Below are 14,286 nucleotides of genomic sequence, written 5' to 3' on the forward strand. Positions count from 1 at the left end.
CCTAATTTTGACCCCTGCACACACGTCCGTTCCTGGCAACGAGGCGGCCCACGAGTTAGCCCGAGCTCTTTACTTCCGGGTGGCTGTGGAACCGCCCGACTGCCGGAACATGGACGAGCGTCTGCAAAAGTATACGGAGATTGTCGAAAATTATCGGCTACGCAGGAGACTGGTGCCACCACCGGATAAAAGTCTAAACAATAGAGAGGCAGTCGCATGGCGGCGCCTGCAAGCTGGGAACTTCGTAAACCCGGTCTGGGCATACCATGTTATGCATGATAGAGAAAACGATGAGTGCAAACACTGTGGGGCGAGAGGGACCCTCGATCACATAATCTGGGAATGCGCTAGCTCACCAGGGGCTAAAGCAAATATAAATTGTAGAGAGGCCTGGGAAGCCCTGCTGCGGAGCGAGGACCCTACTCCACAGCAACACGCCATCCGCCTGGCGGAAGAAGCCGCGAAGAGTCAAGACCTCTTTGCTTGCTTCTAATCGCGGAGGTTCCGGCCCCCGTCCCCAAGGCCTGTGTGCCGGGGACGGGGAGTAGGGGCCTCCTTATCCGGCGGTACAATAAAGTTGCTATCATCATCATCAATTTAGCAGGTGGTTATTTTTCCCCCAAAATTGGAAGTACGCAGAGATAGATTTTGCGAAATTAACAAACAAGCTAAACGAAATCTGCGTTTTACAAGAAGTTCCTACTTAGAATGAAAAAGTGTCAATAGAATGCGTAATCGACGAACACAAATAAACGCGTGTTTTGTCAAAAGTAGAATGAAGGAAAACTGATTTACTAAACATAACTATAAATAAAAAAACGACCATAGAACTTACCTACAGATATGATGAAGTATTTAAGAGAGATTAATAAAGATACTGTAAGTTTGCAAGCATGAGTTAACAAAATAATGTTGAGAGGAGAGTATTAACTCAGAACCTCATGTTTTCTACAGTTTATTATTTATTTTTCTGTTGCCTTTGTTTGCATTTTTTTCTTTTGAGCTTATGTATGGCAGTTTCACATCGCTGTTTCCCCCCCCCTTATGTAATGTCCCCGAAGGGACCCTTAAGGGAATAATAAATGATGATGATGATGATGAAATGCTCTTTTGAGCAAGTCTAGCACTCCAAAAGTTAAGCGTTTTTACTGATAGCGTTCTGATTATCTCGTATAGCAATGAGATTCAAGAGTATCTTCTTGAAATATTATCGCCAGTGTGTTCCAATATGTTGCAATTGTAGGTATGTCCCTATATTTTCCAGCTTTGTGAGAATAAGATTTCTGAATATAAAATGCCATGTTTAGGCTTTTCGTAGCTGTGACCTTGCAGTTTTATATGTTCAGCGACTGCTTTCTTAAGTTTCTTTTACTTCGTCTGCATGGTGTCCGTTTTTTTCTAACACCCAATGACCGTCCCGTTCATCAATTGTATTCTTTGCGGCAGAAAGAACATTTAGGTATGAATAAGAGATTAGTGCTGGTACAATTAGAACTGTATTTGTGCTCATGATTAGTTACAGTGCTTCTAATGTATATTTTCCTCCTCCTCAACTGTAGGGTAGCCAACCGCACACGTGTCCTTGGTTTACCTTCCTAACTTTCCCTCTTCGTTTCTCTCTCTCTCTCATTTGTATGCCGTTTATTGACCCAAAATACAACAAAATTGCGAGAACCGGCTGCACACCACACAGGTGTTCGGCGCACGAATCGCCACAAATATTCGCTCTTTTTTAACGTTTTCGGTTCCTTTACCGAACCCTCAGAATTCTCATTTGCACCAACTTATTCTCCGAACTTCCAGGAAACGAGTAAGTCACATAAACGCTGCTTAGAAAAGCAGTTGTTCGGGAAAAGAAAAAAAAAAGAATTCGTGAAAACCTTTTTTTCCCCGCTGAGGCTTCTGTTTTTCGGCCATCGTTGAAGCTATTAGTGCATTATGAACACGAGTGGAGAGGGATAAGAAAGGTACTAAGGTAATACTGAAAGAGCGTTGTAACATTCCGGGAAGTAGATGTGATCAATATTTCCATGTATTGTTAATGTAGTTCAATAAAACTTATGAGAATAACCTTATCTTTTTTGTGCGCATATTATCCTTCACGGAATACCTAATATTCTATAGGTATACACTACAGGAGCGACAGCTTCTAACGCTTTGTCGAATCACAATGTGTCGTCAACTGTTATATGTTGCATAGGCATTTTCATTAAGGAAAACTATGTACAGAGCTGTCCCTTAGCGATTACATCACCGCTGACGCTTTACACCGACTGTTTCGTAAGTATAATAGTTCCTGTCACAACAGCAAACTGCTACTTAAATTTTCGCCCAATGATATTGCACCGCCGATACGGTTGTTCGCGTTTACGGATTCCCTAAATTGAATACTGGGTTTGGAATGTTTGATGGAGAGGTTGAAATTCTCTATGGCTAGGCTAATTCACGGAAAGGTCACACGAACCCCGTCACATAGCACTTGGATCAATTCGGTGCCCGTCTACTGCTTTTCTGCAATTGTTATAATTTTTTGATCGTTCCAATCGGTATGAAGCCGGTCGACGAGTCTCCCAAAATAATATTAGTTGGTCTTTGCATTCAAGAGATATTAATAAGTTAGAGTGCTATCTTGATGAGGTCGCCATTTCAATTTACCATGGCAATACGGCATCACAGTAAGAGGAATTTTCACTTTCCCTCATTTTGACCATCACATAAAAAGATCTAGTGACCTAATGTTAATCAATCAATGATGAAATAAACCAATGAATACCTTCTTACACAGCACTGAATCCGGTGCCTTATTACAAAGATTGTTGGCCCGAAGGATGTTGTGACACCCCTCCGGTGTGTAAAACCGATGAAATAGCCCACTTTACACTAAACATTGTCCACTGAAACTTATTGCAATGAACACGTGCCTAACAGACAGATCAAAACAAGTCCAGCCCATCCATCCATCCATATCAAAGTGACCGCATACAGATGAATATTTTGTCCAGCAGGGAACACTAATTAGTATGCTAATGATAATGATGAATATTGTGAAAATAATATGCAGAGGAACCCTACACCAATATTAGACACGTATAAAACAAGGAAAAAAAGCCCCTGCCACCAGACACTATACAAATGGTGTACATGTATTGGATGACTTCCTCTCGAGAAAAACCTTTAGCTCCATATTTTGCTTAGTTCAAGGAGTTCACGATGAATCAATCTCTCAGTAATCGACCGCAAGCTTTATAGAACAAGAACACTTAATTGCACCGAATACCATATCTGCGGCTTTTTATTCCTTATGAAAGTGCTTTTGTCCACATGTTTCTCATGCCTAAATTATTTAAATTTTGGGATATTATGTGTCACGATCACGATATATGTGGAGCGCCGTAGGTGGGGGCTCCCTAATTATTTTGACAGCTGTGCAAGTTTGTAATGGTTTATTGGCCTTTGTGCATTAGCATTTTGAAGCATATATACAGAAGTGTAAGATGCGCTTCATCTTCTGGACCCATTGCGCCGACAAACAAGCTCAACAAAACTTTCCTGCCCGTGCTTTGTTTTGCAGGACGTTCTTACAGAGCGCATAATGCAATAAAGCAACGTCACGTACAGGGTCTCACGTGGCCACCAGAGTATTATTCGTAATCTTCTGGAAGCATCGGAATAAAACCAATAAAGCGTTTCTTTATATTCAGAATTTCAAGAAGGGCTGTCTTTTCGTGTACCACGAACATCTTACACTTTTGGGCCGGACATCCAAAATGTTGTCGCTCGGTCTAACATTCTTTTTATGGCCGTTTTAGGTGAATAAACAAATGGAAAGACTGACACCCCCAGTCAAGCACCCCACTGAGCAACTCCAACGCCATGCACCTGTTGGCACGGCCTATCACTCCCACTCCTACAACAAAACGAATGTATTCAGAAGCAATGTCCTGGATTCGAGTGCACTGAAACGCCGCTGTTCACTGCTCAGAGTGTAATCACGTTGTGCCCCAATAACAATAAAAAAGAAAGTCAATTGGTGGGTTTGGTTTATTTATTGATATATAAGAAATATTTCCAAAGTCCGAAGGCATTGCATGGAGGAGTGGGGAGAAGAATTATGCAGTGCAGCAAGAAGTTATTCAACAGCAGGAATTGTCTGCAGCATTCTGAAAGTGTTTGCCGTCCGTGATGGCGGTGATGGAAGTGCAGAGGAGGCGCCATTGCATAATTGTTTTCCGGATAAGAGTCATTACACAAGCTAGTTCGGCATGACGGTACTTTTTTTTATTGCGAGGGTTAATGCCTCAGGCATACAGGGGTATGAGATGCGGGCGAATAAGGATGATGAAATAAATGAAAGTGATTTGCGGATCTAATGAAGTCTAACATGGATTGATAATGTGAACCCGGCGTCCAAGAAGTGTAGTAAGTAAGATTATGCGGTGAAAGTCCCGCTGCTGCGAGGTGCCGGAGCCTCGTCAGTTTCAATGCAGGGCAAACCCACAGCAGGTGGTGGATGTCGGCTTCAGCGTTTCGCGACTTGCAGACTGGACACCCAGGGTGAGGATATAACTGGCGAAAGGGCGGCCACTTCCGAGTCACGGCAAGAGTGAGGGCAACCCCGACCCGGATCCTCCTAAGCGCGTCCTCCTCTGCACGGGTAAGACCGCGGGGGAGGGTTGCCGCACACCGAACTACCCTTACTGTAAAAGCTTGATCCGAGCAACAGGAAATCAGGTAACATTGCCAGTTTTGATCGTGCGCGCATTACTAGGGGCTTATCTGCACTATAGTGTGGTGATATAGTTGCTCCTTAGACGAAGTGACCATGCTCAGTTACAGGAAGGTCACCGCCTCACCGCAGTTTAGCGCCTTCGTTGAACAATAGTGTTCAGATAACTCTTCTGTAATAGCTACTGTTTTTTTTCTTTCGTGCGTTACAGCAATGCCATTTCCTTTTTCGTGTTTCTTACTTGTTCAGATTTGCTCGTTGTTATGCACGTTGACAGATGGTACAACACCACTGTGCACAGTGAAGGGTCTTGCTTATAGGCAAACCCTGAGCATATTTAACTACATATTTCTACTCGTGAAGGAAATCCAACTACTACACCTTGCCCCAAAGTGCAAAAGTGTCCCCAAGATGGACTCACCGTGCATGTGCGCATATAAATGCGAAACAGTGTTCAGGCCAACCTTCATTGAAAGGAGCTGACATTGACACAGATGGTCATCGACAAAAGCTTTCTACCGGATATTTATTTTACTCCCAAGAATTTCTTGTCATCGGACGTGCAAAGGTGATATGGGGCGAAAGAACGTGACCTACCCTTGTTTCAACCTGGTGATCGTTCATCATGGACTCCTGTGATGGGCCATACGCCGAATTGTATTCGTGCAGCGATAATTCAATTTATATTTCAATATATATCCCGCTTCATATATAACAGGCAATGCCATGAAGTCTACGTAAGAATTATACTTCTCTCGCTGCTCGCCCTCGCCACAAAAAATTAGTGACGTTTCATTTCGAGAAAGCGGGTCACGCGCAAGCGTATGGCTGCCACTCCTATATAATTGCGATAGCAACTACATGGACATTCCAGGCGCATTTCTGCCGTCGTTGTCGCATGGACGTTCTGTATAAAATCCGAGTGCGATAACATCGTCCTCGCGCGCCATATGCTATATGTGCGAGTGAAAGCGTGCGACGGCGACTCCACGATCGCCGCTCAACCTCGCATGCGCTAAACAGGAAAGAAGGGAGGCAGCGCGCTGTCTTCCGTCGCGTGCATGGTGCCGGTGGGAGGCGACGGAGGGGGGGGGGGGGGGCGTTGTACCCCTTCATCAACAGCGTATTGTGCGGCCGCGCTCACGTTATCTTGAACACGATCTACAGAGTGTAGGTGTACCGACGGCGCCAGTGGCTCATCGGCGCTGTGTTCGCGCCGCTGAGTTTGCGTTGAAGCGCAAACTCAGCGCTTCGTCGCCTCAACTCGTTCGCTGCTGCTGCTGCGGTTCCTCACGGCAGCGCTTTGACAGGGAGTGTAATTTAGTTAGGAAGCCAATGTATGGAAGTTTACACGGCTGGTTAAACTATTATCCTTGCTTCGCATAGCTGTCTACTTATTTGCTATCGCAATCGATACTTCTGTTCGCTGTTGCGCTTCCGGGCTTCGCGCAAGACACTACGTTGGGCTTCCGAATGGGCTTCACGCTGTTGTTGAGTTTCCAAGCTACGGCGTCTTCGCTAAAACGCCCGCATTGTCGCAAGCCACCTCGGGAGTCTCCCGGGCACGCGAAGCCCGCACCTCTTGCCGGACTTGCTCAGCTTGTATCCGGCGCTTAGGGACGAATTCGGGGTCGGTCGAATCGTGGTCGGCCTGCTGGCGCTTTCGTTGCTGCTATGTTCTTCTTGCTCGGCGCTCGGCCACTCGATCACGAGACAAACCTGGTACCTCTACAGCTCATCACACAAGCCGTAGAAGCTGCCACAGGAGGTGAATCCTGCGCGCCTCCGCACACCTTACTCCTCCGCGACGCTTCGCCTAGTTTTCCCGTCCCCCTTCGCTCAACGTTATCTATACTTTCCTCTAGGCCTCGTTACTTTGCCATACATCCAGCGGAAGGACATTTACGACAACAGCATTGGTAGCAGTCTGTTTGAGGCGCGGGCTGGCGCGCATAGAACGCTGGCATATCGCCACCACTTCGGCCCAACCATAACCAGCACAATCTGTAGGGCATGCGGCGAGGAGGACGAAAGCATTGAACACGTAGGGCTACTGTGCAAGAACCTGCCCACTTTTCCGCCAGAGGACGCCACCTTCTCCCGCGCGCTGGGATTTCGACCAGCCGACGATGTCACATCAGGCAACGGGGACGAAATGCTCTTGGCTGCGGCGAACGTGACGAAAAGACGGCTCTCCGATTGGTGGACTCTAGTGCGCCGCTAATGAACCGACTCTCTCTCTCTCTCTCTCTTTTTACAACGCTGTCTTCTTTTTTTCCTTTTTTTTTCTTTTTTCTCTGACCTGAGTAGGTTGTAATACTATTCACCCGTTAAATTATGTGGTTTTACGTGCCAAAACCACTTTCTGATTATGAGGCACGCCGTAGTGGAGGACTCCGGAAATTTCGACCACCTGGGGTTCTTTAACGTGCACCTAAATCTAAGTACACGGGTGTTTTCGCATTTCGCCCTCATCGAAATGCGGCCGCGTGGCCGGGATTCGATCCCGCGACCTCGTGCTCAGCAGCCTAACACCATAGCCACTGAGCAACCACGGCGGGTGTTTTTATTCGATACCGCATCACTATGTATTCTTCAAGCCAGAGGTTCACGTTCTAAAAGACGCATTCCCAGGTAGAATGAGGAATGTAAGCAAGCACGAAGAACGCAGAACACGGCGTGGTGTACGTGATTCTCCAGCGGCAGAAAACTCATCAGATTTAAACACATGAAATCACAAGGTAGGCGAACACGACGGATTGCTGATAGGGAGAGCTGGCAAAAGTACATATCGGGAATTAATTGCAAGAAGGCAAAGCATAGAATCGTGTAATAAAATGTATAGGTCGGCCTTCTCAGCGTTTGCCTTTGGTTGATGATCAAGGCCAGAGACTGGAAGACCAGGCCACTTCGCTTGGAAAGCATTTCGTGCGAGTTTCCAGCTTAGAGCATTACTTCAAAGCTTTCGTGAAGTACGAGATTAGAGAGCAAAGTAAAGCGTTGAATCGAAAGCGAAGCGGAAATTAACAATACAACCACCATTTTGTTATAGCCGAGCTCCGAACGGCTTTCAATCGGGGGCGAGGAGTTATGGAGTCGCCATCTGTCGGAAACGCCTCCCTTGCGTAGTATGAGGGATCGCGCGGCGCGCTCCTCATAGGTTTCGCTTACGGCGCTCAATAAAACACCACGCGGCAGCCCTCCTGGACACTTATGTAGGTACTCTCAAAACGAAGGAAGCTTTAGACTGTCGATATAATAATCTTGGGCAAACTGAAAGCACAGAATCGTTTACAGACGCCATCTCATTGCCGAGTACGTACAGTGAACGCCACTGCGCGCGGTCGCCGTGATGGAGTCTCCCGAACCGGCTTCTTGCGTTAAAGGTAGGCAAACGCTGAGAGTAAGCTATGTGAAGTATGTTCTTATAATGGCTGTCTGTATAACCAAATGGGGCATAACAGAGTGTAGTCTCAATGCAGCGATCGCACGGGTTCGCAGCGACCGACTGCGCGTCTGCATGCATGTCCGCGCACAATATTTTGCTTTCGCTGTGAGCGCGTTTTCGCACCATGCCGTGAGCTTTAGGCCGCCGCAGATGAGCATTTCACAGCACACTAGCAACCACTGTTGCGTGGACGCTATTAGAACTGTTCAAAAATAATTTCGTTATAGAGACTTCGACACCTACGGCGACTGTGATGTGCCGTCGTGACAATTCAATCTTTTTTTTGTGCTCTAAATTCTTGGACATTTCAATATTATTTCTCATGTTGCGTCGCACTCTATGTTTTTCGGTATTCTCCGCGTGCGATTTCCCTTAGCTTCTTTTTCGCAATCCAGTGCAATAATTCATAGCACAAACATGATCATTTGCCATGCCTTCTTTATGCGCATCTTACCACTCCCTTTCCATTCCAGTGAACTTGCCAGAATCTAGTATTAACACGTTCATAGACCTAATAAAACGTCATGACATTAGCCGGGCAGAGTGCGCGGGCAAGCGTCCCAGTGCGCGTTTTCTGCTACTCGCTGAACATCGCAGTCCCGGCGCCGTAGCAAAAATCTTCCTCGCGTCTGTGCATGTTGCATACCCGAGTTGTAGTCGATGGCTGTCTGCTGGTTCTAAGTTTCGCGAGCCAAGCTTCACGCAGCTCCTTGGCCTGCGGCTACGTGTGAATAAGGCTGGCACCGGGCTCCGTTGCGTACGTCCGGCACTGTTCACTGAGCAGTAGCCTACTATGCTGCGCGCTTCCAAAGGCAGCCACTACCTATTATAGTATTTTCAAATGTTGTCAAGCAGAGGCCCAAGGCTGTAAAGCTTCACCACTTAATCAGATCCGCGGCGCAGGTGTGACTTTAAACTTTCGTTTTCAGGTCGCTTCGGCACTTCCCAAGCAGCCGACGCGGCCGCTGTGTCCACGTGATCCCTCATGCCACGTCACGCCTACGGTGGCGCCAGCTTTTCCAGTGGTGGAGCTCGCCCCCAATACTGGTGAAGAGTGTTCTCCGGGAAATTATCGGATTATGTACGTAATAATCAAACGCCTTCACCCTATTAGCCAAATGGTTATGTTGTCTTTTTTCAACACTATATCTGAACAACACGATACATTTCTTAAGCATGGAAAGATATTATTGTAGTACATATTTTTAAGCAGCGTAAGGATGCATGTTATGTGGCAAGTTACCAGCGTATAGCGTTCACTAGCTGTCTCCGTAAACTATTTGAAAAACATATTAATCGCCAGCTATTACACTTCCTAGAAGTCAACAACTTCTTCAACCTTATCAATGTGGATTTAGAAAAGGCTGATCCACAATCGACCACATAGTGCGAGTTGAGGCACACATTCTGGAAGCTTTTGTTCACTAACAGTTCTTTCTGCCGGTGTTTCTCATATTCAAAGGCTTATGACAACACCTGGCGCTACGAAATCTTGCGAGATATCTCCGAAATGGGTATACGCGGCAACATGCTTAACCTAATAGAAAGTTACTTATCGAACCGCACGTTCCATGTTAGAGTTGTCAATGTTCCGTCCAGGCCATTTATCCAGGGGACTGGGGTACGACAGAGTGGGGTACTTAGTTGTACCCTTTTTATTGTTAAAATGAATTTTTTATGCACATGCATTCCAGGATGTATGTTCTTTTGCATATACAGGTATATTGATGACGTTCAAATGGGATTTAAATAATGTAACTATGTAAATTGGAACGACCGATTCAATGTGCTCTGAACAAAGTGTCCAGATAGGCACAAGAGAATGGATTTAAGCTAAATTCCTTGAAAAGCTCCTGCGTCCTGTTTACGAGAAATACAGGCCTGGTCCAGACCTCTATTTTGAGCTGCATGGATGAAATATACGTGTTGACAGACAGCAAAAATGTTTAGGCATCATTTTAGACACGAAATTAACCTTTATTCCACACCGGAAGTACTTTAACAACAAATGCCTAAAAACCACGAACATTATCAAAATTCTGTCACACACAACGTGGAGTAGTGACCGGAAGTTCATCAGGAGTATTTACAAAAGGCTCATGCGAACAGGCTCAGATTACAGGGCGATAGTATACCAATAAGCTTTTCCTAGTGCATTGAAGATGCTGGACCCTGCCCATCACCTAGGTATGCGCCTGGTGACCGGTGCCTTGAAGGGCCCCTGAAACGGTTCGGACAAATTTTGTAGACGCGTAGAGTACAGCTTAAGTAGACATTCGCACCACAATTTAGGTGAAGCGTTACGTATTAATGGAGCTACAAGCGATTACAAGTTACCCTCCTCCCTAGCCATGCTTTTCCTCCTCAACTCGTTCGCCGAGCGATCGGGGCTAAGCTCCGCCTTCACTGCTTCTGCGTTACGATGCAATGTCACATCGTCGACTTCCGGTTGTTTTGGAGCTCGCCCGCGTGAAACCGCTCCGCTAGCCGCTTGGCCGTCGACCGCAAGCGAGAGCTATCGAAGCAGCATGCGTTGCGAGCCGTCTGTCGCAGCACCGAACGTGTCTGGTATTCCGGTAACCACACACTAGCTGAACGCTTCGACGGAATGGTGGAGGCATGAACTCAAACTGATGAAGGAACTTTAGCGTAGACGTACGTGAGCTGCCTGATCGGTCTCCACGGTCCAGCCACTCGTTGGCGCAGAGTTTACCCAACATAAAGAAAGAGCTAATATTGCTCTAACCAAGTGTAAAACATTTTAAACATTTACAAAAACAACGTGTTAACGATTACACTCCTGCGAAAAATTTGCACCAGGAGCAAAGAAAAATACATTTTGTTACTGCTACTGTGTCTGGTTGAGCTCTATGCCACCAGGTGGCGGCACCGTGCAAACCATTCACATTTCCGCTTCTGTTAATACCATGAAACGACACGCAAGGGGACACGGCCAAGCCCTGTCCCCTCGCGCTTGCGTTTACCCTAATACCGGACTCGCGAAACGCTATTGCGTCAGTAATCTTCCGGTGTAAAATGACAGCCGCAAGCGCGAAAACCCTGGCGCCAATCGGATAGCGGCAGTCCGAGGCGCTGCAGCCAGTCCGCTCGTCTACTGGCTTGCAGAGGGACACAATGTTGCAGCTTGACATATTGCGAGTCGCTACGTTTGCACTCCGCAACTCAACAAAGTCGAACCATAGCGCTCGCGAAAAGACAGACCGACACTGACGGCGGAGCTCTCGTCAAAGACGAAGAATGTTGTAGCAGAAGCAGACGACACATGCTGTGTGCCGGAAGTGCTTAAGTGTACTTAAAAATTGTTCTTGTGCATTCCCTTTATGTTGCTTTCTTTATATAAAAACGAATTAACTAACATTCCAACTGTTACGAACATCATTTGTTTGCCATAAAGTTGGAAAAATTATCGATCACGCGCCCTGATCAGCCAATCGGATAGCTAGCTCCACTGACGTCATATGGGTGATTTGCGTCGTATGGGTAGGGGCGGCTTAAAATTCCGCCGCGCAGTGTGCTGCGATCGGCAGCGATATGCATTTTTAAAACCTTGTACTAAATTACACGCTTTACGCGAAGCACTTAGATGCGTCAATTAATGATGAGAAGGACCTGCTCTAACGACTCAGTACGTTTGTAGAAAATCGCCAAAATCGTTTCAGGGTCCCTTTAAGGAAAAGTCCTTAAACTTCATCTTCACAGGTCGTACTGCCGTTTCTCGTACTTTCTAAAAGTGAACGCAAATTGCGACCAGCTTTTTTATGTAACCATAAATGACGTGGCAGCTGCAACGCTCTTTAATATTCGACCTGGAGCTAGAGACCCATTCTCTGCGCGTAAGAAGATTTTCTGGGGAAATGTGAGTTCCAGTTCTTGAGAAGAACCTGATGGTCTTAGCTGTCATAGCCGCCGTTGGAGTGGGAGCTTAGAATATGGCACATTCTTCAAAGAGCTTACAAGACACATCCCAGAAGCGCATAATCGAATGCATTTCCTAGAACTTTAGTCAAAGTACTATGTGCATAGAGATTTACACTGACGCTTCTACGTCACATGCCGGCGTATGTTATGCTGGAATTGGACCATCCTCCTCCGAATTCGATGACTTCATCCGGAAGCAAGCACCTTCATCGCAGAAGCTCATGCAATACTGTCCACTGCTAAGCATGAAAGCCAAGCTATACAAAGCCTTAAGGTCATGGTGTAAACACAGAATACCTGCACTTACCGAGCTTTATTCCGTTCTCTGCACACCGTGCATGTCGCAGTAATATGTCATATACTGGCTACGTGGGCATAGGGGCATCGAGCTTAATATTCTAGCACACGAAATGGCCACATCAATTGCATCGAAAGCTATCAATTCTACCTCTGCTGCCCCTTTCTTAGATGTAAAGCCGTTTCTCCGAAAGAAACTGAGAAGCCACCGACAGCGTATGTCTGATGCTGAAACAAATAATAAGCTTCACTTCAATGAGCCACAGTTAGGTTATTGGCCCTCTGCAAACAAAACATGGCGAACTGATGTCCTATTCTGTTGTCCCAGAATAGGACACAGATATGACACCCATAAAATAATTGGCGGGCCATATTATTATATAAACTAATATCGTGAACTGATATCGTCGCGGAACGTCAGTGCTTTCGTAGGTGCGTCTAGCGGCCAGCGGAATCGATCGATGAGTACGTTGTTGCATTACGTGAGCTCGCAGCTGCTTGTTCGTTCGCTGCACTTTAAGATGCGCTCCCTGATCAACTGGTGACAGTCATTACTTCGCAACATTTGCGCGAGCGCCTGCTGCTCGAGGGCTCGAGTCTTTCTTTTTCACGCGCTGTGCATCTGGATACTAAACGACTCGAGATGCCCAAGCATTCGCTTCCACAAGCGTACAACATGTTACTACTAAAAGCAACACCTCCTTCCACTGCTTTCGTTGTGGTTCTAATCAAGATTCTGCAGCTTCTTTCCATTGTCCGGCTAAAGGGAAACGTTGTCATTGCTGTGGTCTGGTTGGCCACTTCAAGTCAGTGTGTAACAAAAACCGACGCTTTGCTTCTATTCGTGAACTAAGCAGTGAAGCAGGCAACGACGTTGCAGATACTCTGGTTGTGACCGCATTCGCTCACGCTGGTATTCACGTAGAAGTTTTAGTAGGAAAGCTGAACATAACGTTCTTAGTTGACTTGCGCTTCACAGTTTCCATAATGTCGTATAAGCTCTTCAATCAGCGTTTCGCCAGTAAGGCACAATGTACTGTGCTTCGGACAAAGTTGAAGGGAATCACGGTCACTGACCTGGTCTGATGAGTAATCAGACGTTTCGGAACCGCGTACTGAGTTCACTGAGTTGGACAGGAAATCATCGTCACTTATATAGCCAGCACGTGACGTAATGAACGTGCGTAAACGGCAGGCATAGTTCCTGGTGTCCGGTTCATCGTAGCTGGCGTCGACAAAGTTGTTGGTCTACGCAAAACGGCTCATACATGTGCATGGCTGCTTTGTCTCGGAGGTTACGCACATGGTTCGAACAGGATTCATTTTGTTTTATGTCGTGTCTCGAGGCACTTAGTTTCTCGGTCTCCATGCGATTGAGGCTCTTAATCTACAAATTGATGCCTCATACCTCCGTTGTCTATATACAATTGCCATTGCAGATAATAGCATAGAACAATGTTTGGTTATGAGTCCTCCTTGATTTTATACAGGACTCTCCTGCCATGGGGAAGATGGGTGTTTTTGTAGTTTACGCCAGATCTTTTTCTGAAGGAACTACTGCACTCAATATGTTATGTAGTACGTAAGCAAAAAAACAGAATGAATGCACTTTTCGCGCATAAAACTTCTATTAACGAGATATGTGTAATAAAAAAGACAAATTGACAGATTCAAGAGTGTGCGATAACATTGAAGAGTGTTTGTAAACACAAGTTTTTGTCCACTAAGAAAAACATGTAACCAATGTTCTGAGATATACAAAATGCATTGCCATCTAATAGACACCACATATACCTCAGAAAAAAATCAAGATGTTTCATTGGGCATGTATTCCACTAAAAAAATTTCACTACAAGCACTACAGTTAGACTTGCCA

General features: G+C 46.0%; 1 protein-coding gene across 7 annotated transcripts in view; it reads left to right on the top strand.

Moving 5' to 3' along the window:
- The window catches only part of LOC129386651 (doenitin-1-like), a 133,531-nt gene that overhangs the window by 64,912 nt on the left and 54,333 nt on the right, over window positions 1–14,286 (top strand). For 3 of the 7 annotated variants that reach the window (XR_011893432.1, XR_011893433.1, XR_011893436.1), the window contains one exon: window positions 3,572–3,703. The exons of 3 other annotated variants lie outside the window; for them this stretch is intronic. Coding sequence is in view for 1 of the 4 variants with exons in the window: in XM_072287281.1 (XP_072143382.1) it covers window positions 3,810–3,817 (8 nt within the window). In the remaining 3 variants the exon portion in view is untranslated. Of the gene's footprint in view, window positions 1–3,571; window positions 3,704–3,809; window positions 3,986–14,286 lie in introns of those variants that run through there. One more of the 7 variants, XM_072287281.1, reaches the window with a different exon arrangement.

This window comes from Dermacentor andersoni, chromosome 3 (assembly GCF_023375885.2).
Source record: "Dermacentor andersoni chromosome 3, qqDerAnde1_hic_scaffold, whole genome shotgun sequence".
Lineage (NCBI taxonomy): Eukaryota > Metazoa > Arthropoda > Arachnida > Ixodida > Ixodidae > Dermacentor > Dermacentor andersoni.